Genomic DNA, 21,951 nt, shown 5'->3' on the forward strand with positions numbered 1-21,951 from the left:
CTCCACATGTCTTTGGATGTCACCATTAACATGGTGGCCTGCATTATGTTTACACACAGTCCTGTGTGGCGATGCATATGCCTGGGAGGGTTTGCAGAGAAACATGCAAGTGTGTTGGATAATAAACCTTGAAGAACAGTAAATATTCAATTGAAAATTGACATATTTTCTTTTAACTGATAGCACATACAATGTAGTTTGATAATGGCTCTTCCTCGGTGGAATATATTACCTTTGTTGTTGATTGTTACCTTTGATTGTTTATCTTTTAGTTACTTTTGATGGCGGTTCTTGATGGTTGCCTTTGACAATTGTTTTTATTTTGCTTTATAGCTGATTGTTGCTTCAGACTGTTTATCTTTAAGTCACTTTTGTTGGTGGTTGGTGTTTGTTGCATTTGACGATGTGTTTTATAGTTGCTTGTTAAGTTGATTCTCTTTGATAATTTGCTTTTTGATTACTTAATTAAATTTTTAGTTACTTTTATAGTTTATTGCTGCCCTTGAATCATTTTTATTGCTCTTTGTTTCTTTCGTTGTGGATTGTTGTCTCTGACACTTTGATTTTCAGTTACTTTTATAGTTGATTGTTATTTTTGATGGCTTATCTTTGGTGCTGACTATTTTTTAATTAATTACTGTTTTGCTTGTTTCATCTGATGTCCATTAGCTTCCCCAGAGTGTTTAGTAACCCTGTTGTCTGCATGAACTAATACGGTACCACAAACAAATATCACAAATTTGGTGAATTGATTTTCCAAATGAATTTGTAAGCCATAAAGAGCTCCTTTAAAACAAGTTTTGTTTGACTGTTTATCTCTTTATTTGTTTCAGGTAATCTCCGCTCTGTCGAGGATCTCCCACCACAGCATTGCACAGATCAAAGGCATCAGGTATGTGTCTCATTTTTAGCGCTCGCATTTATTATTCGAACAGCCAAAGCAATCACTAGTATCGGTGTCAAAGAAACCATTAGGATGTACTCCACATTTTCTCGTAGGCCTGTATTAAGATGGAGGTGGCCATTAACATCTGCTGCTCATTTAGAAGTCGATTTACATTTTTAAGCAATTAGCTGCAGCTTTTAGCCAGTGTTATCTTGCAGGATGCAAAATAATCCACAACACATTTCCATCTGTCATTGGAACAAAAACTATTTATGTAGAAATTTAGTAGCACTTCTTTCTAGCTTAGAATACTACATTGTACATTTTGCACAGATGATATGAAGCTGAGGAAATCCTTCACACTGCTGTAGCAGGACTGGAATGGGCTTCTGATTTCTCTTCATTTGCTCAATCTGCTTGGAGCTTGGCGGCTCACCGGCGCCACATAAAAAGCCATTTTATTCGTCTGAGTAATGAGTTGATGGAGCACACCCATTAGGAGCCATGCCAAGAAATGAAGGGATGAGGAAGAGAGAGAGAGAGGGAGAGGGACAGAGAAAGAACAGGTCCCCTGCCATTAATAAAAACAACACAACCTGCTGACTGCTGGCTAATTCACAGCCTGTCCACACTGACCATTTTGCTGTGAGGTGTCAAAAGCAAGGCTCTTTTGACCTCAGTATAAACCACACGCTGGACTTGCTGATCCTGTTTTACTTTAATCTCAGCAAATCAGAAAACTGATCGAATGATAAACTTTCATTTAAATTCCAGATTGTCAAACCATGCAGCTCAGAACCCAGATGGCTATGACTCTAGCTTTGTCTGAAAAGGAACATGAAGTTTTCAAAAGTCTTGTTTTTCAAAGTTGTCCTTCAACTGAGGGACAAGCACCTGAACACTGGTGTGTCCTTGAGCAAAATGCTGATTTCCTCTCAGCCCCGAGGGTTACCATGAACTCTTCCCACGCTTTGGAAGTAGACATGAAAATACAACTGGGGGGCGTTGGCATTTACATGGCTTGCACAGGAGCTTTGGACGGAGGTTTGCAGGTACAGGGCTAGCTGGTTAGCATGCCACTTCAGTAAATATCTCTGCAACACACCACACAGACAGCTTTGACATAAGGTCAAAATGTATGTCTTAACATTCTGTTGATGATTCTGGATCATTTCTGAATGTTTTAAACTGAAAATCATACTGCACCTTAATGTATAACTTGAAATGTAAACCATCTTCTGAACAATACATTTAAAGTTTCTCCCGCTGTCTGTTTCTGCCTACAAATGTTGCCTTCCTCACCTTTTTCCAGATGAGTTTTATATAAGTAATAACCTTAACTGAAATACTAAATCTATTCTCACCGTCTGATGAATGCTGCACATTATTCATTTGCCTGCTAGCTGTTGCTTTTTCCTCCAGCTTGTTAGGAAATCATCAGAGTCTCTTAGCTTCCTTGATGTCCCACCCCATCCACCAAACACTTATCTTCTTCAGCTTGTAAAGGTGTCTTGCTTGAGCTAGTATTCTGTGAGAGGCTTCACATGGATTGACATGAGAAGGTTGGAGACATCTCTAAGGAGTGGACGATGCACATGTGTGGACAATTACGATTTGAATCAGTGAGATGCAGAGCTAAACTGTGCTAATCAATGGTATTGGCATGAGTGCATATTCAGTGTAAATATCTATTATGGTGCTTAAGCAGTTGTGTATCTGTTACTGCTTTTGCTCCAGGATTTACAGATATGCGCAGGGATTAATGCGTGATGAGAGGTCAGAGTCAATGTAGTGTATGATCCAACATGAACAGAGCGCGACTATCAAGCAGAGCACTTACACAACATGGATGATCGCTGACCCCAATTGGCCTTTCTAAGGGATCCTCTCACCGTTTTCTGCTGAGGGCGAGGTCAGCTGCATTCAAAGGTCCAAGGACCTGTCAGACCTCTTCTGTCTCGCTTCAAAGCCCCTGTCAACTATGTACAGGCCTGACAGCAGCCATAACTCATTCCAACACAGACCATACTGACATCTAAGCCGTGTACCATATAGAAACATTTCATGCCTTCCAGGCCTTAGCGGTACAGTAATGTGGCCTTGTGTAGCACCTTTACGAATAAGATTGCAACGACATGTAAAACAAGGGATAATAAGGATACCAGAAAAAGACAAAAAAATAGAATCAAATGAAATTGATTAAATAAGACTGATGACAACTTGAACATGTCTTTTATTTGTGGTTTATTTTTTTATTCTTTATGAAAGCCAGGGATTCAAAAAATTGTTGCTGAATCTGCAAGTCTTGCATCCTCAGGTATGGATTTCTCTAGTTCAGGTGCCACGAGAGCAAAAGCCAAAGTCATACTTTGTCTCGAGCTGGCTCTCACAAGCAGGTCGAAGCTCGATGCGTAAATCTCGCGAGGGACCTATGAGCCCAATCTAGGTGCCAATGTATAAAGTGCTTTAAAGTAATTAAATCAGTAAAAGCTTCAGAAAATGTAGATATTGCAGGTTACATGAAGAGAGGCGAGAACATGAGAGTTACTATGTAGCTTCATATCCTACATTTGATCTTAAATTAATTTAAATAAGCAAAAACTTAAACATAACTAGTGACGCCATATTTAATGATAACAACAATTAATGATACATTAAAAAAGTAACAATCAACAAGGAAAAAACACGGAAGAAGATAAACAGTCAAAGCCAAAAATGAACTATAAAAGTACATAAAAACAAATGATCAAAGGCCTCAATCAACTTTAAAAGTTACTGAAAACAAATTGTCTAATGCAACTGTTCACAAAAACTACTAAAAGATAAACAGTCTGAGGCAACGATCAACGATAAAAGAAAATACAAAGCGAGCATTCGAGGCAACAGTCAACAACCACCAACAAAAGAAACCACATTTCAGTTCATATGTGAAAATAGCCAATAACATGAAATCTGAAATTCAGTGAAGGAGAAGCACACCTGTTTCCTCATCAGATGCTTTCTAAAGTGAGTTTTGAAACATGAAAAAAACCCTCAAATCTTTTTTTAAATCATGTGCCTCCTCTGAGGTTACAGTAAAACAGATGGTTCAGTTAGTGAAGGCTCAGACCAAATGGTAAGAGGAAACGCTGAATTTCAGATTTCGTATAATTGGGTATTTTCACAACTGAACTAACATTTTTATCATATTAAATATTGAATGAAAATTTGCACGAGACATTTACATTTTTCATGTGATTGTTTTTTTTTTCCATGTGGATTTGAATTTCCACATGTGGAAACAAATCATGGCTCATGCAATCTTTTGAAATTTGCTTCTATACATGTTGAATTGCACATTTTCGTACATCTTCACATACGATTGGCTGTTTTCACATGTGAACTTAAATGTTAACATGTGAAAATATAATAATCTCACCTGTGATCTGGACATTTTCACATGTGAAATACATACATTCAGAATCTCCACATGCGGAAACTATCTCACCATGTACCTGGTTCAGTTTGAATTCAACTGTGTTTGAGTTTAATCTATTTTTCGTCTCCACATCTGGCAGGATACTGCCTGTGGGGCTACACCTTTAGAGGCATTTAGTATTTCACCTATAAAGTAGGGGTGCTTATGAGAAACAGATAAGGCCAAGATGAATGACATTTACTTAAAGTGTTCGAGGTTAATAGAGAAAAACATGGTGTATAAAGGAAGTTGTTTTAAGAAAGTGATTTAAAGAATCCTTCCCAGCTTTAGTTCCTCATGGTGGAGGACTCGATGCCCAGATAATAACCCACAGTCTTAAATCATGTTCATCTGGGCACCGCATCAGGCCGTCCAAGTGAGCGGAGAGTTCCTCACTGTGTTAAATCTGTATGTAACGCTGCCACAGGCGTGTCCATTGATATTCTGCTGAAGCTCATTGATCTCGTCTCTGATGTCGGTTCCCTGTATTCAGACAACAGCAGTTCATGTCTGTGTCAGCATTCTAGCCATTCTGCACATTCAGAGATACACTGGACACGCAATCACATTTCCTCACACACAGTACAAACCCATCTCTGGCATTCTTTTGTTTCTATCCTGTCTTTTATCAGCATCCTTATCTGAACTCTTGCAACCAGCAAGAATATTTCTCTTACGTTCAAGAGCATATATGGCCAGATAAAGTATAGAGGCATGTCCTTCTCTTTTTTCAGTGTTCCAATAAATTTTTCTTTGCTTTTTTATTTAAGAATAAACTGTGATTGAATCATTCAAATCTCTCTAAACTGGGCTGTCTTGCTGCCCAGTTAGTGTAATACACATATATCTTAGTTGATAAAAGTTTCTCTGATTTCTCTGGTAAAGTTTCTACAAAAAGAACTTTTAATTTTTTATGTTTTTTATTTGGTCTGGTTGAAGAACCTCTGACTTTACTGTCTACCCCTCCTCCCACTTCTAAGACAACCCTCCATCCTTGATACCGTCTGCATCCGTCCATCTCTACACAATTTATCGCCGGACCTGTCAATCCAAAACAAAAGTCGATCCCAGTTTTCTTTCTTTTTATTTTTTATCTAAAATCCTAAATCCTCTTTGTGTCGTCCCCGTCTCTTCGTGCCCCTGGGAGCTGACCTTGTGTTTCTCACAGCTTATCTACAGTACGATTCTGCGTCATCCTCTCTTCTGTTATTCAGCCACCCTGCTTATCTTCACTGTCCTCAGCTAACCCCTCTCCAACCTTCACCCAACTTCCGCTCCTCTGTCCTAGTTCATCGTTGATCCCTGCAGTTGGAGCGCGTGTCACGGGCCCCGGGGATCAGGGTCGCAGAGTGCGTGAGACGTCAGCTCAACGTCTGGACAAAGTGCAGATGAGGAGGAAGTTTGAGGGCTTAAGATAAAGATAGTCCTTTAAAATCCTTCAGTTACACACAATTATTGTATGTATGGTATATAATTCACTTAAATATGATTTTTCTTTCTTAATCAAAACTATATTTGATTATTTGTTAGACTAATGGTCTTGAATGACTCTTTAAATTTAAGAGTCCTTTTTATTCTAAGATACATTATGCAGGTTGTATGTGTGCAGGTTTGGGGAGTAATGGAATACACGTAATGAAATTATCAGGAAACAAACAAAAGCTATTGTATTCTGGTAAAGTTACAGAAAGAGAAGATGTAATTAGATTACAGGTGCATTTAGTAAAAAAATGGGGTTAATAACAGAATTATCATTTTAAAATAAAGAATGACACACATGCTCACGTATGACAACACTTCACAAGTCTCACACAACATCACTCTGGTCTCAAGTAAAACCAAACACATGAGTGTGTATTCTTACAAAATACACACTTGTTATTGAGATTAAATACATGTCATCTTATGGATATTTCTTTGAGTGAAGGCTACATTACTTTAATATTGTGATGTTTTTGAACAGGTAATTAGTAACTATTGGTACACATTTTCAGTATTCACAGTTTACATGTAGCCACTCCTAACATAAGCAAACTTGGTACAGAATATTTGGAAACAAATAAAAAAAATCTCTTTTGTATATTTTTACGAATTTACATTGCTGAAAAGAACAAAAAGAACACGAGTTGCAAATAATTAAAACGAATTACAAAGTTGTAGCAATCCATACGTATTGTACATCCCCACAAACAGCATCACGAGTCAAAAGGAAAATAAGGACAGAAACCATAATAATTGGTCATTTAAATTAAGATAAGAAATACATTTGATAAAGAAAAAAAGCCGCTGAGTGATCTCTTGGACCACTTCCAAAAGTTGTTGTATCTTTAGTCACTTAAGACACCAAGGTACAGTATGTAAAAATAGGACACACAGGTTTAAAAATACCAGAATTACCCTTTAAAAAACACACAGGCTGCAACGATTATTTTCTCCATTATTAAGCCGACATTTTGCAGTTTAGTCGAAGAAAATGTTCAAATATGGAAAAAAAAAAATTGTATTCTTAATTTCCTAAAGCCTGTGATGATGTTTTGAAAATTGCTTCTTATGTTATAAAGATAGACATTTTGCATTGACATTAAAGAGGGAAAAGCAACAAATCCACACAGTTGAGAAGCTGCAGCCAGAGAATGTTTGGCTTTTCTAATTGAAATATGACCCAAATGATCATGACTATAATAGTTCCCAATTATTATTATTATTATTATTATTTGTTGATCAAGTAATTGAGTAATTGTTTCAGCTCCACCTGAAATCCTATTTTACCAGATGAAAAGACTTTTGTGATTTGAAGTGGAAATGTACATCCTCTATAAAAAAATCAAGAAATCAAAATAAGTAATAATTTATGTAATTTTACAGCATTACTGCTGAGAGACATAGTTTCCTTTTTTTTTGCACAAGAACAATATAGACATGCATGTGTTTCTACATTGAATTTATTTTCAAGATGACATGCTCTTCACAGCAGGAGCACGACAAGCATCACTGTTTTCACTTCCCCCCGATCCTCCCTCCCTCATCCTGTAGGCACAGCTCTGCCCCCTCGCACCACTGCATTACATCACTCACATTAGTATGCAGTTATCACATCGCACATCCACTTCTCATTTTTTACACATGGCATTTGAATGCATCGTGTGTGCTAATTTAGCATGTAAATGTTGTGGAAATCACTCACACGTGCAAAGAAAGAGGCTCTTACTCATATGTTACTTTGCACACACACACACACACTCCCCAGGCGAGAGCGGCTCAGAAGTGAAACTGCATATACCAGGTTTAAAAGAAGACCGGGAGGGTTTATGGACGGGCGTGGTACAATAAGGTGCACTAGCTTGCTCGAGCTGCAGCGATTTATTGACCCCTGCAGAAACACAGCCGTGTCCTGGGACATGAAACTGCTGCCAACGCCGGCCATTTGAGCTACGTTCACACCTAACGACTACACTGCTGTTCTGCTGTTCGACAATAGTTGATCAATGGGACTGGCCCACTGTGGCTTTGTCTTGCACACATGTGCCACCAATTCCCTTTATAACAGCATCGAACAGCGATGAAGAAATTATACAGCGTACTGTGAAATTAGCCAGGAATAGGCAGGAAGGAAGGAGAGAGTGAAGAGGTGGGTCAGAGGCCCTCATTTATTACATTCGTTAAGTGCAAAAGACAAGTTTCCTTTTCAATTTTCTGTTATTGTTAAACTTTAAATAATCAGGAAAGCCTCAATGAGATTACAAATCTTCATAATTAGATCAAACAACTAAAGAGGCAAAAACACAAACGCACTACACCAGACCTCCATTCCATAACAGCTCCCTCATAGCTCCAACACCCCACACTGGAGAGCAGCAACAAAACAAAACAAGCAATCAGCAATAATAAAAAGCAGGTAATATTTCATTTCACAGCTCCACAGTTTAATAACAACTTTTCTGTTGAAGAACACTTCTTTAAAGATGTCCTGAGCCAGGGATGCTACCGCAGGTTCATTGATTTGTTTAAGGAAAATTGTGGCAGGGCAGTAAGAAAACGATAACATTCAACATTCAATTTAAATTCAGCTCAATCATTCTGTTTTTACAGATGGATTCCTTATTTGTGTGTAATGAATTTTATGCTTGTCGGTAGATAAACCTGTGTGCTGTTCTTCCTAACACACGCTCTGCGTAGGGCTTGCAAATAGAGTTGATTATTTGGTAGTGTTGTCTCTATGCTTTTTAACGGGGTACCAAATTATTGAGTAATGATGGACGCAAGATAAAACACACAAACGAGATGTGCAACCAAACTAAACCAACAAACACACATAAAGTACAATACAGCCCATCAAACATGGAAGGAGATATAAAGAGGGGAGCTATTACACAACTGTTGTTTAATTTGTTCCGTCAGAAAATGAATTAAAACATGGACAGATGTGCCAAGTAACAAACAGCAACTCTTCTGACTAAAATTTAAGCTGAGACATTTTCATGTGCTGTATTTAAATCTCTGGGCCACTTCTTAAGCAACAATTTGAAAAAAACACAAAACACTTGAGCCAATCTGGCGGGCCTGTGGACAACAAATTCACTTCTCTGTCATGTCATGTCATGGTGATGATATTAGTCCAGTGCAAATCAGCATCGCTGTAATTCGGGGTTGTATTTCTTTTACAAAACATCTGTTTTCTGTTGTCAGACAACTGAACAAGTATGAAATACGATCGCGACTCTTAACATGACGAACAGCAGTCAACCATCTGCGAGATCGGCTCTTTTGACGTTTAAAATGATTTAATGACAGAGAAGGTTCTGAGCGATGAAAGGTTGTCATATTCAAGTACAGCCACAGAGCATCTGTCACTTGATCTAAATGAGCTGCAAATGTGTATTTATGCTGGAAATGCAGAAAGTGATCAAATCAAACTCTAAACTCTAAAAATCAACAATTATGTGCCTGCTGAAGAACATAACTTGCTCCTGCAAGTTAATGACTTCACTTTTCCTGTCCAAAAGCGCCAGGAAAACACAAATGTTTGGTGCTAATGTCTAAATCCATGGACTTTTAAAGTGTTGGTTAGACAATTTAACTAAAGGTTTGTGGGTTCTCCCCTAGAATTTGTGTGTATTTGTATAAGAAGAGAGGCCGAAGAAACCGGTGTGTTTACCCGCAAAACTACAGCTTATTAACCGCCGAAAACATACATTACCAAATCTACTGTGTGTGAGTTAACGGTTTGAGTCAGGCATAGACGACGCAACCAACAAAGCCAACCGATCAGAGGCAGAGTAGGGCCGGTCTTGTGAGAAGATCAGTAGCAATCCATCAGTCTGCTTGTCAATCTGCTTCAGTGCAAGGTAGCAGTGAAACTGTGGTATGGAGTTTCATTAGTTTGGCCATTCTCTCAATAAGTAAGTGGAATGGATTTAATAGTGAATGAAACACAGACGCAGCTGCTCATTTTAAGTCCCACCCAGGTATAACAGGTACGACACCCATGTCTAAATGACACGAGGTCCCCTGGTAGTACTATCCCAGGCTGACAAGGGCTTCAGAAAAACTTTTCCAAGTACCCTCTCTGGCTCACCACACTGCGTACAGACCCAAGCAACCTGAAGTAACAAGCTTGCAGGAAAAACAATAGAGCAGTGCTGAATAGCCAGGAGACGGCTCATCATTGGAGCTCTGATGAAATTATAAACATAGTTCAATTACACCTGGTTGTGTCATAACCGAAATGAAAACGGCAGCATTGGACAGTGCTTGGCTCCGCAAAACAACACCGGAGTGATAGATACGAGCGCATATCTCCACAAACTACTATGTAATTAAATTTTGCCCGGCGGGACTCCATTAATAACTTATAATATAATGCACATTTCATTGTAGGGGGCCATCAGATGTGGGTGTGTGATCACACTCTGGAGGATGCGCCTTCTGCGCTGCGTTCCTGCTCATAACAGCGAGTGAGGAAGTTACATAAATCAGAGGAGGCAGTTTTTGTGTTATTATTTCTTTAATAATAGTACTTGTAATTAGCTCGCCAAAATACAGAGGTTTTAATGAAGTCAGCCGCTTCAAACAAGGAAACATTTGCACAGTTAATGAATCAGAGAAGAGTGTGGAGGCTTGCAGGATTCCTCGCACGGCCGTGTGTATGTGTGTGTGTGTGTGCTTAAGGGTGACCATCTGACCTTTGACTATCTAGCTGAGCATTCATTAACTTGATGGCTGACACTCTGTTTCACTGTGACCACTGCTTTAATCACACACAGGCTAATTGGCGGTGTCACACGGACACACACAGCTTGACACTCACAAACCTGCCACATACGCAACTAAAATAATAAGATAGACCGCTGATTTTTATTGCTTATTGCTCTTTTGCACTAGCAGTATAACTCTCACTGTCATACTGTACGTGACCTACAGGCCACTGCTGTCAGCTCCTTGTGATGTCGCGGTGTCAAAAATAAAGTGCCTCAGTCGTCTGAACATATTTTAGGATTAAACACAGGCAAAGGATTTTTAAAGTCGAGTGTTTGCAGAGAGCAGAGGGCTTTTCTGAGAGCTTTGAACGTTTGGTCTCCGACGCTGAACTCTCCGTATCGTCTCCCAGCTCATTTCACAGTCAGCTACGACGCACAGACATTCATTATTTTTCTCTTTCTTCTCTCTTTCCTGCTTTAACATCTGTCTTGAACCCTCCCACACAGTAAAACATAGTGTTCATAGAATGTATTCACTGCTTTATTTACTTTATTTATTTACGTAGCCCAGAATCACAAGTTTTCGCAGCAGGCTTTAGAGTCTGTGAAAGCCATGACTCCATTGATGCTTAGAATCTTAATTCGCAGAAGAAAAAAAAAATCCTCACACACATGCTCCCACCACCTCCTTATGACCTGCATGTGGTACAAAATCATCCCTTCTGCTATGCAAAAAATGCATATGATGTTTCCTAGCACAACATAGTCAGGAAAATAAAGTGGTACTATGTAATTGTGCGATACAGAGTAACATGGACACACAAACATGCACAAAACACTTTCTCAGGAAGACCAACACAAATGATCCCTCTCCAAGACATGGCACACAGGCTTTCAAATAAAAGACTACTGCTGTTATTAAAAAGACTAAACAGAAAAGATGATTAAACAAATGGGATTTAAGAGTAAAAGTAAAGATATTGTGTTAAAATATTACTTTGGTAAAAGTGAAAGTTACACATATAAATAGTGCTGCTAAGTTATTAAAGTTATCAAACAAATGTAGTGGAGTAAAAAGTACAATATTTGACTCCACAATGGAGTGAAGAGGAGGTATAAAGTGGCAGAAAAATCAAGAAAAGTACAATTACCTCAAAGTTGTACTTGTACTTTTACAGTACTTTAAGGAGTAAAGGTACTGAGGTACATTCCATCACTTCCTGCTTGCAACTCTACCAAATGTTAAAGGTGCGCTATGTAGTTAAAGGGAATACATTTTAACCAACAGAGAAATAAACTATATAAACAAACTGACAACGCAATTTTATACTGTTTTACTTTGTTTATATGTGGCGGACCCTGCCACCTTTCTAGCCTCAAACAGTGTTCTGGGGACCTTATTTTCCTCTGAGAACAGCTTATTTATTCAGGTGTGGAAAAAAAGAAATATTTCTGAGTTTGTTAATATTGTAAATAATAATATTCATAATAATATTGTAAATATTCTAATATCATTCTGAGTTTGAATTTCTTCTCCAAAACTACACGGTGCCCCTTAAATGTTTAATTATACTAAAGTGAACAGTCTTTACCATTTGAACGTGGCATGTCCCACTTTTCACTGTAGGTCATGTAGCTGGTTGAATACATTGGTTTATTATGCCTTTCGAACATACTGAGGATTCTCAACATGGAAGTGGTTTGGCTGCTGTGGTGACCGTTCTGGTAAGAACAGAGGCTAAATAATAGTGGTATTTCTCAACGTGGTGATTACTGTGGCAGATCAGCCACATCATATTGTTGTATAATGAAACATAAAATCCAAACTTTTAACATTTGAGACTCCAGAGTAATTGTGATAAATCCTCAATTGTATTACTAATTTGGAACAATTAGGTGTGTTTGGAATGAACCACTTAAAAGTCCCGTGTGTAGGATTTATGGGCGTTTTGGAGGTAGAATTAGAAAATAAATTATATGTTGTGTTGTCGTGACCTCAGAATGAGCCCTTTATATCTGCGGAGAGAGCAGTTCCTCCTCCATGGACTCTGCCTTGTTGCGCTGCCATGTTTCTACAGTAGCCCAGAGAGGACAAACCAAACAGCTCTGGAGAGGGCCTTTTGCATTTTTTCTTGTTATACTGTAGGAGATAATGAGATGAGGGGTGTTCAGTTGCTTGCAATCTGCAACCACAGGGCTAGATGCCATTAAATCTTAAAAACGGGATCTTTAAGGAATACTTGAACAGAAAAATGAGGAAGTATACCAAAATCCACAGTCCTGAATTAACATGTTTTAGTGATCAAACTGCTGGTGAAACATGTTTTGCTGCTCGCACCACGCTGGAATCTTTACTAAGGACTGCTCGCGCTAAGTTCTCCATCTCTTTGTTGAATTATGGTGGTGATCTTTGCGCGTGTGTGTGTCTCTCCAATGGCTCTTTGACAGTAGGAAAACAAATCATGCGTTCAGTAGTTACATTATAGAGAGAGATTCAAGGTCAACCTTGCAGGGCTGTTTACCGTAACAGAAGCACTGCTGGCTGCTGCTCTGTGTGGGATTTATTGCTTGAGGAGAGGTTGGAAACAGCAGCATGCTGCAAACATGGTGAAGGCAAACAAATGGGCCTAAAAATGAAGAACAAATTCCTCCTACTGAAAAATGTAACAGTATTGAGGCATTTTGTAACTTTGAAAGCTGCAAAATGTTTTTAATAAAAAAGTGTTTTCAGCTTGGAGGTTAGCAGAAGCCTGAGAGCATCTCCTATAAACAGAAGAGATACTCTGGATTCATTTTAATAATACAGGCCATTTCTGCTCCAGCGATGTTAGCGTGGTTGATGATTAGCACCGATCATGACCTCGCTGATTTTAATGAGCTTCAATTGTGCACAACATTAAGCTAATAGGCTATAATTTGTAGCAATCAGCTCTCGTGAAAGACACACAAAAAAAAAAAAAAAAGGCACCATAAACTCGACCGGGCAATCGAGATCCAATCACACACTTTTAATGTTTGCAGGAAGCAGGTATCTTTAAAAAGATTAGAAATAAATCCACTCTGTTTAATGAGCTAATTGATTAGTCATCCACTTTTACGATCTGCCACTTCCCGGGAGTATTGTGTTTGTTGACACTGAGTGAACAGGAATGAGAAATTAAAGAAGAGGATGAATTATTCAGATTGTTCCTCGATGGGCTGACATGAATGCTTTTATTTATGCAATTGTAGCTTGCAGTGTTTTTCATAATCATTCTGTTTCGTAACAAAAAGTGTACAAGCAGAGAAGGTCACTTTTGCTGTAAAAACAAAACAACAAAAACACATAATAAAAATAAAATCTACAGCTCTAAACTTGTCATTTTCAATATTTCATAAATCTCGTCTTTGTCCCCGAGGGTCCTTGAAAGCAGCCCAAACCCCCTGAGAGGATTTACAAGACACCTGGCCATCCATCTGAAAAAAAAAAAGGCTGTTTTCCTCCGAGAATTCCTGAGAAACTTGGCCATGGGAAGATGCTGTGTGTTTTTATCTGTCAGCAGCGCTGTGTTGATGTGTTTTGACAATGTTGTGTGTGACTGATGGGCTCCTCTGTTGAATACATCCTGCTGAAGTGATGGGGCTAAGAGTGACAACCTGGCAGATAGAACACGCAGTTTCTGACCGGTTATTTTTCTACCTGCGACACAGTGTGTGCAGTAATAAAGTGTTTTGTACCCTCTCTCACTCTTTGTGTGTGTGTGTTTTGTGTGTGTCACCAGGCCCTTTCCATCAGAGGACACAGCTCTGAATGAGGATGATGTGTACCGGAGCCTTGAGGAGCTGGCAGAGTAAGTAAACAACAAAACACCCACACAAACTTGTCTTTCACCTCGGGAGACTTTTTATAAACTTAGGCTCAATCCTAATACTCCCCTTGCCGCTACAACTGACTCACATCTAGGGGTAGGATTAGGTGTAAGGGCTACTTGGTCCTCTTAACAGAGGCACACATCAAACTGAGGGTTATGAAAACTCTGTGGTTTCAATGTCTTATGGTCCTTTTCTTTATAACAAGCAGAAAACAATCACTACTGGTTTGCTGATGTCTCGGTAGCTAATGAGCTAGCTGCTTAACCTTACATTGTTTTTGCTGGTTTGTGCCTAACAGTGCTGCATTGTGATTTATTTCAATGTGACATTACCCCCTCCTTTAATGGAAAGTGACAACTGAAATTTGATTTAGGCCCAGCAGCAAAGTTGCTGCATTTGTTATCGCTCCTCTCAAATCAGTACAGACAGTCAGGCTAGGAGCACAGGTTACTAACCTGAGCGCTAGTGACCGGGTAATGAAGCAGTGTTCTTATTTATTGGATGAGGGGGCAGGATGGGTCTGTTACGTTAACAGCATCAACAAAAATGACAGGGGTCTTGAAGGATTGTCCCATTTCATAAGGGGAGACTTTAATTTACTAGCCCACTATCCTCTTTTCTGAGGGGCAAGGGGGCACTCAAAAACGAGGGATAGGGCTAAAAATTGGAAAAGGGATTGTACCCTCACCTATCCCTAATCATAAAACCCACATGCCTACCTTTTCTTAGCCTAAACCTAAAGCTAATCTTGAACTAAAATCAAGTGTAATTGTTCACCTTCCGGGCAAAGTCCCCAAAAAGGCGGCAAGTTCTAATATGTGACTGTGAAAACATGGCCCAGCATTGCCAGACTAATTGGCAAAACTAATTCTCATTTCATTTTCTATTTCCATGGGCCGTTATGAACGGGCAAAGACCAAAATGCCTCTAGGTGTATTTGGATAGACCTACAACCAAACACAGCAATGAAGCGAGTGACATAGCACTGAGCGCTGAACAGTACACTAAACAAAATATGTTTCTGAAAACATCTGAGGCAGGAAATGGGCAATGCAGTAACAGAAGTTAAAAATGCAAAATAGCTTCTGATTATGCTGCAAATCAGCCATAAACATGATAGTATGTTTATAGGCCTGTCTATAAATCACGACAGACACGACAGAATATTGCATGATTGCCATTTTTTATGTTGTATTGTTATACACAGTGTAAATACAAAAGATTTCTGGATGTACAGAAAATCATATCTGAATACATTACAGTTCTCTCCCATCACGTATGCAGCACACATCTTGTGATGTTTCAGAGTGAACTGTGATTGTCACTTCTTCCAATTTCCTCTAACTGCCTAATTACATAAGCCCTCTGTCACTCTGCCCGTTGCCATGGTGACACTAGCTCTGCCCTGGCTTCTGGCTAGACTGCCTCTCCGCCGGCCGGCCTGTGTGGCTGGCTTACTGACTTGGTGTCGTTAGGTGCACGGGCAAGTTTTCCTGGGTGTGAAAGAGAGTGGAAGGGTCTCGGTGTTGGCAGCGGGTCCTGCGGTGACAGCGACTGCTCGCCTCAGATTAATGGAGAATAATTAGTTAACCGCTCTGAGATGGGTGTCATTCATCACATGAAGATAGGAGGGAGGGAGAGCGGGAGATAGAAAGCAGAGCATGCTGGGTATAGATATATGCCCGCTGAATACACGATTGTGGTGTTCTTTAGGGGATGAGGAATGAATGTGCTCTTGCTAGAGGAGAGGAGTGCAAGCCAAGCAGGCTAATACTGGATTAGAGTGCAGCTTAGCCAAACATGTAGCCCCGCAAGCTTTGAACGCAGGCCCTTACCTTGACAATCGAACGGGATCTTCCACCAAAAGTGATCCTGAAGAGAGCAGAGGAATTACTAACAACAAACAAGGATCAAAATGTGCTCAAAGAAAGAAAATAACACACAATTGCATAGTTTTTTTTTCTTCTGTGTCAGAAAAAAGGAAGTAAGACTCATCCTCCTGGTCCCTGTATTTACTTGGTGGTTAGGGTTAGGCTAATACTTGGCCTTAAATGCATTAGGAAATGTCAGAGGGGCTAAAGTTAGCTTCTTTGTTCCTTATTTGATTCTAAATCCATCATAAAGAAATTTCACCTGTATACATACATTTGTAAATTACCTTTGAGAGATCCAGTGGCCATAGCAAGTGCATGGAGTGATGAATCCACCAGTAGAGCAAGTGAGCGCAGGTTTTGATACCATTTATATATATACAGGGTTATTTCTTATAGCTACTGGTTATTTCTTTAATTTCCCTCAGACCTCTAACCCGCAAAATCTCCTCTTTCTATTAATGGATTTTGTCGCCTTAAATCCTCAATAAGCCTGAAGCTTGAGTTTGTGTTTTTTTTTACCTGAAATGGTCCAAGGTGCTGTAACACGGTGCTCTTTGTGTAACCTGTAGGTGCAGAGAGCTGGCTCTTATTGAATTAATCATACCGCCCTGCTGCACGTCTGCTCTTGACCTTTTGCAGAGAACATGTATGCATTTCGTTTCATCAATGGACAACCGCATAATTGATTCATCAGCAGGTCCTGCGCCTAATACAGTTGGACACACTTGGCACATAGGCCGCTCTTACAATAACCCTGCTCTCAAAGACTTATTAATTAGCCTGAAATATTAATGCATTCATAATTTCAGTTGAGTGCTTCACTGAGCTGCGGGAGTGAGGGAGAGGGCAATGATGATCGTGCGACAGCAGTAATAGTCAATTTTAACGGATGAACCGTTCAAGACCCCAGAGGAAAGAAATAATACAACGACAGGACATCTGGTGCCATAAAAACAACATGCAAGAAATAAAACTGAATATTGTCTCCAAAAATATCTAGTGTGAGAAAATAAAGCTCAATAGAAGGGCAAAACATATAATAGCAAACAATAAAAATCAATAAGGTGGCATCATTAAATTCAGTGGTAAGACGACAAAAGATAACTGCTTTGGAAAGCAATCTATAAAAATGGATTCTGAGGTGAGGTTTAAAAACCCAGCTAATGCCAGCAGACCAAACGCTAAATGGAAGACTGTTCCAGCAGCCAGTGCAGCAAAATATCGATCAATGATTCATTTTCCTCTGGAGCAGCCAAAAGACTCGAACTGGTGCACCCTCGGAGGTCTCTGGGGACAGCTGCAAGTTCAGTCTCCACTAATGTAATGATGGCACACTGTATTTATAGGTATAACCCATTTAGTAGGGTTTCCTCGAGGCTTTTGGAGAGATGGCTGTTCAGCATCCAGCAGCTTTGCCTAAAATATGAGCGAGAACATTCTGGGTTGACTGAATCATTCTAGGTTAAGTAGAGGTCGCTCTCAGTGCTGGATGATTTCCATATTTACAATATCATGTCAGAAGAATTTATGTTCAGGTGAGGTGGATTGAGGCCTCAGACTGTCACTTGGAAATTGGCGCTGTAAATGAATGGTATTGAGATTCTGTGATAGGATGCTCCGGTTTGCATTCTGCCGGACTATATCTGTTTGCAGGAGTGTCTGACTCAGGTAGAGGCCGGCTGCTACCTAATTGAGGTCTCTTGGGTTAATGTGGTATACCTGATCCATACTTCCTCCCTCTGGCTTTGTGATGTCAAGTCCTCATGTCGCTTAACTCGGAGTCCTCCCTGTCTGGAATGACTCCATCCTGGAGTTGACAAAGCATGAAATGCAGGGGGGGGGGGGGGTCCAGTCGCCAAGGGACTTTTTCCTCTATGAAAGGCACACATAGATTTCCATTCCGAAGCAAAGAGTGTCACAAGCCCTTTGTGTCACTCTTTTGCAGTTTATTTTGCTCTGTTAATCCCTCGGGCAGGTTGACATGAAAAGTCGATAGCTTGAGAATGGATAGAGCTGAGCCAAGGTATTATTTACTGCAAGGTATTAAGTCAGAAATTTCAAATTAAACTTTATTTATTACCATGAAACCAAATTCAGAATAAAGCATTTTGTAACTATAGAAAGGCTCTAAGAATATATATTGTAGATAACATTTTCAAATGTAAAGCACTGTGGATAACTAGAAATCAAACTTGCAATAGACAAGTTTTTCGCTTGAACTCATTGTTGTATAGTAAACACTGATGTACTTACATTTTAATGGATATAGAATAATGAAACCATGGGCATTTAGACTGGTTCCCTCAAAACCTTGCTTTCCATATTGAGTTTGGTCTGCCACCGGGCATGAATCACCCGGGAAGGATAAAAAATGAAGGATGACTTGCAACCCAGTCAGGCATGCAGCCTGGCACCATTTCTATCTGTTTTCACATCTCCACTACAGACTAAAAAATGAAAAAAAATGTCCTGTGTTGTTGGTGGTTGTAACTCTGAGGAAAACAGAAATGATCCAGCTGTTTGTGCAACAGTGGCACCATTGATAATACCACTACATTTTCCACTTACAAAACAAAGCAAAAGTGATATAAAGACCTTGGTTCGGACATTTATGCATTATATTTACCATTTAAAAGTTATTTCGAGCATGATTTTTGGCAAAAAAAAACAAACCCAAGCAGTAAGGTCTGGGGTCTTGCTCATGGGCATCTCAGAGGTAAACTGGCACCTCTCATATGGAACCAATCTGGCTTCAACCTTCAAAAATCTTGTTTGAAGGGGTTGTATAGATATCAAACTCATCAGTATGTTGTCCTCCATGTTTGCATTGTGAGGTATAGTGATGTATGCAACTTCCAAGAGGCCTTCGACTATAACTTCTTTTTGGTTGGTCTTTTAAGTTTATTTGTTTCAGTTTATCAGCTGGATTGATGCGGTTTGGAAGTATTACCAGGCGGTCAAGGGCCGGTGTCAGAGCTCCCCACACAGTTTATCACAGCTCTTACAAAAACAACATTCTATGTAAAAAATCACATTATTTAAAAAAAAAAAACCTGGATGATAGCCTAGCCTTTGGGGACCTATGCTCAGTAGCTCTGATATGGTGAGTCATGCTCTATTCCCCCACTGATGTAGCTTTAAGGCCTGCTAGCAGAGGCTAGCGTGCCGATTGCGTGCAAACGCATGCACTGGACACCCTCTGGCCTGTCACAGTGTAATCAGACAGAAAATAAGGCCTAATTCATGAGTCCTCAGGACTCTACTCCCACTCTCTATCTCAGTGATACATTATGATGCATACACATGCACAAGCACATACAAATGAGTGCACACATACATGCATTTGAATGATTTATTAATGTCCACAAAAGCCCAGGAGATAAAAAGGATGTAAATGGTGAAGTTATGGTGCGACAGATTTACTACAGTGCCAAGAATTATGTCCCTCTCTCCTCTCTGTCTTTCTGTTTTTACACAAACACTCACTTACACTAATGTAAGCCCTGGCGCCTGAAACATTAACCATAACCATCGATTCTACATGCCTTAACCCCAACCACTTTACTGATAATGGGACCTGTCTTATCTGTCATTTTCATTGTATACATTTTTTTATATTATTTTATTTTTACCAATTTATATTTACCCAGTGGAGGGCGCTCTTCTGTCTGGTGACCTATATCGTTGGCGTTAAGAGGCTTCAAGGCCAACATTTCTGTGGCATGCCCCTTCAGCTAACCTATCCCCTACCCATTATTCTAACCTTAACCCTCTCCTTGACAGTTCTTGAAACAAACCTAACCCTACTCGTATACCTAATAATAAACACTGCCCCACCCCGATACGTGACCACGACCTCTACCGGATCCCCCCACCTCATCCAAACATTATTTCCCATGGGACCATTCGCTCATAAGTAATAGCACATCACTTGTTGAAAAAACCTAGCAGGGTTGAGCTCGGTCACAACGTGGAGGTGAGACCATCCAAGGTAACATATTGAGGCTAGTATCATTTATTTTCTCCCACCCCCAAATCCTAAACAGTATCTTTTTAATATCTTAAAATCTTGAATTTAATTTTTACTTTTTTTACCTGTCCATGTACAATGAGCTACACCCTCGGGATGTACACCGAAACCTGACTGTAAACCTCACTTTGACCTCAAGATCCCAAAAAGGCTCGTACTTTTTTGTCCCCATCTGCACTCAACAAAAATATAAATGCAACACTTTTGTTTTTGCTCCCATTTTTCACAAGTCCCGCAATCAACAACCTGATCACCTCTATGCAAATGAGATGTGTCGCACTGCATGAGACATGGTGGTCAAATCCGTTTCTGACTAGTTTTCTGGCATTTCAGCGCCTGCTCAGTAAATGTCATTTAGAGTGGACTTTCATTGTGACCACCCTGTGCACTAATCACAGTGTTTAATCAGCCTTGTGATATGCCACACCTGTTAGATGGATGGATTATGTTAGCAAAGACGAAGTGCTCTCTAACAGTTTTTCACAAATCGTTGATAAATTATTCTTTTGTGTGCATAAATAAAGTCTTACATCTTTTAACTCCAGTACTTTCGATTAGGCTTACACGTTGCTACATCTCTCGGTATGGGGTTCATTAGAGTTATTTGACTCTAAGATCAATGCATATTGACAGTGGAAACCACCAGTCAGTTAAGAGGTCCATTAATGACATCACCAATTAGAAAATCGGAAGGAGGTTTTAAAATATAGAGATCTTAAGTAATCAGGAAAAATGAATGGGGGCATACATGGCCATAGCTGGAAAAATCAAATCAGTCAATAGGAAGCCTTTCTCCTAACCTGTTGAGCCCTCAGCAGCATTAGCGCAATATAGCAATCAATGAGTAATCACTGATGAAAAGCACTACAAATATCTTAAATTGACTGGTTGGCCCAAAGGAGCATTGGACAATGACAAAATAACCCTCAGGGAAAATGGAAGCAGCTTAAATGTCACTGTTGATCAATATTATATTTCCCTTTGACAAGCTCTCACTGTCAGTCAAGTTCAGCATCAATAGATAGCACAAAGTGCTAAACTATTCAGTTTTGCTATTTTCTTTTTCTGTGTTATTAATAGTTTGGTTTTTTTCAATCTTATTTAAAAATATCACACTCAGACTGCCCCTGAACTCCTCCTCCATGCTCTCCCTGGAGATCCTTCCACAGGTCATATTCATATGACTGCACCAGACCTCCGTCGTATAATACTATCTCTAAGGGATAAGAGCAAAATGAAGTACAACATCTGCTTTCTGCAAAAGCTTCCTTGCCGTCCAGCACACCAGTCTCTGCGGAGCCTACTGCAGTCTCAGGGTTCAGAGAGGAGACACCGATGGGACATCGTCAGCTGGCCGTTGTCCTCCCACCCAGCCTTCTCAGTATTCAACATGAGCCACTTTAAATTAATGAAGAAAGAAGACGCAAAGTGGTGAGAGTGAACCAAGCCACCTCAATTAAAACTTCAAATAACGCTCGCATGAGCATGACGACGAGGCTGAATATTTGATTGAGGGCAGTTCTATCTTCTCTGGGGTTTTTTTATCCACTCTTCACACTGGCAGTGAAATGAGGGATATTTCAGCAATGATGGTAGATGCGGAAGGTCATATGAAGCCAAGTCACATGGAGAAAATTTGACAACCTGTATTTTTA

General features: G+C 39.7%; 1 protein-coding gene across 13 annotated transcripts in view; it reads left to right on the forward strand.

Moving 5' to 3' along the window:
* The window catches only part of vav2 (vav 2 guanine nucleotide exchange factor), a 250,336-nt gene that overhangs the window by 177,458 nt on the left and 50,927 nt on the right, over window positions 1–21,951 (forward strand). For all 13 annotated transcript variants that reach the window (XM_084382591.1, XM_084382597.1, XM_084382602.1 and 10 more), the window contains exons 3-4: window positions 834–892; window positions 14,302–14,370. In XM_084382591.1, the coding sequence (XP_084238717.1) occupies window positions 834–892; window positions 14,302–14,370 (128 nt within the window). The remainder of the gene's footprint in view (window positions 1–833; window positions 893–14,301; window positions 14,371–21,951) is intronic.

This window comes from Pagrus pagrus (assembly GCF_965226575.1).
Source record: "Pagrus pagrus genome assembly, chromosome: 19".
In the NCBI taxonomy this organism is placed as follows: domain Eukaryota; kingdom Metazoa; phylum Chordata; class Actinopteri; order Spariformes; family Sparidae; genus Pagrus; species Pagrus pagrus.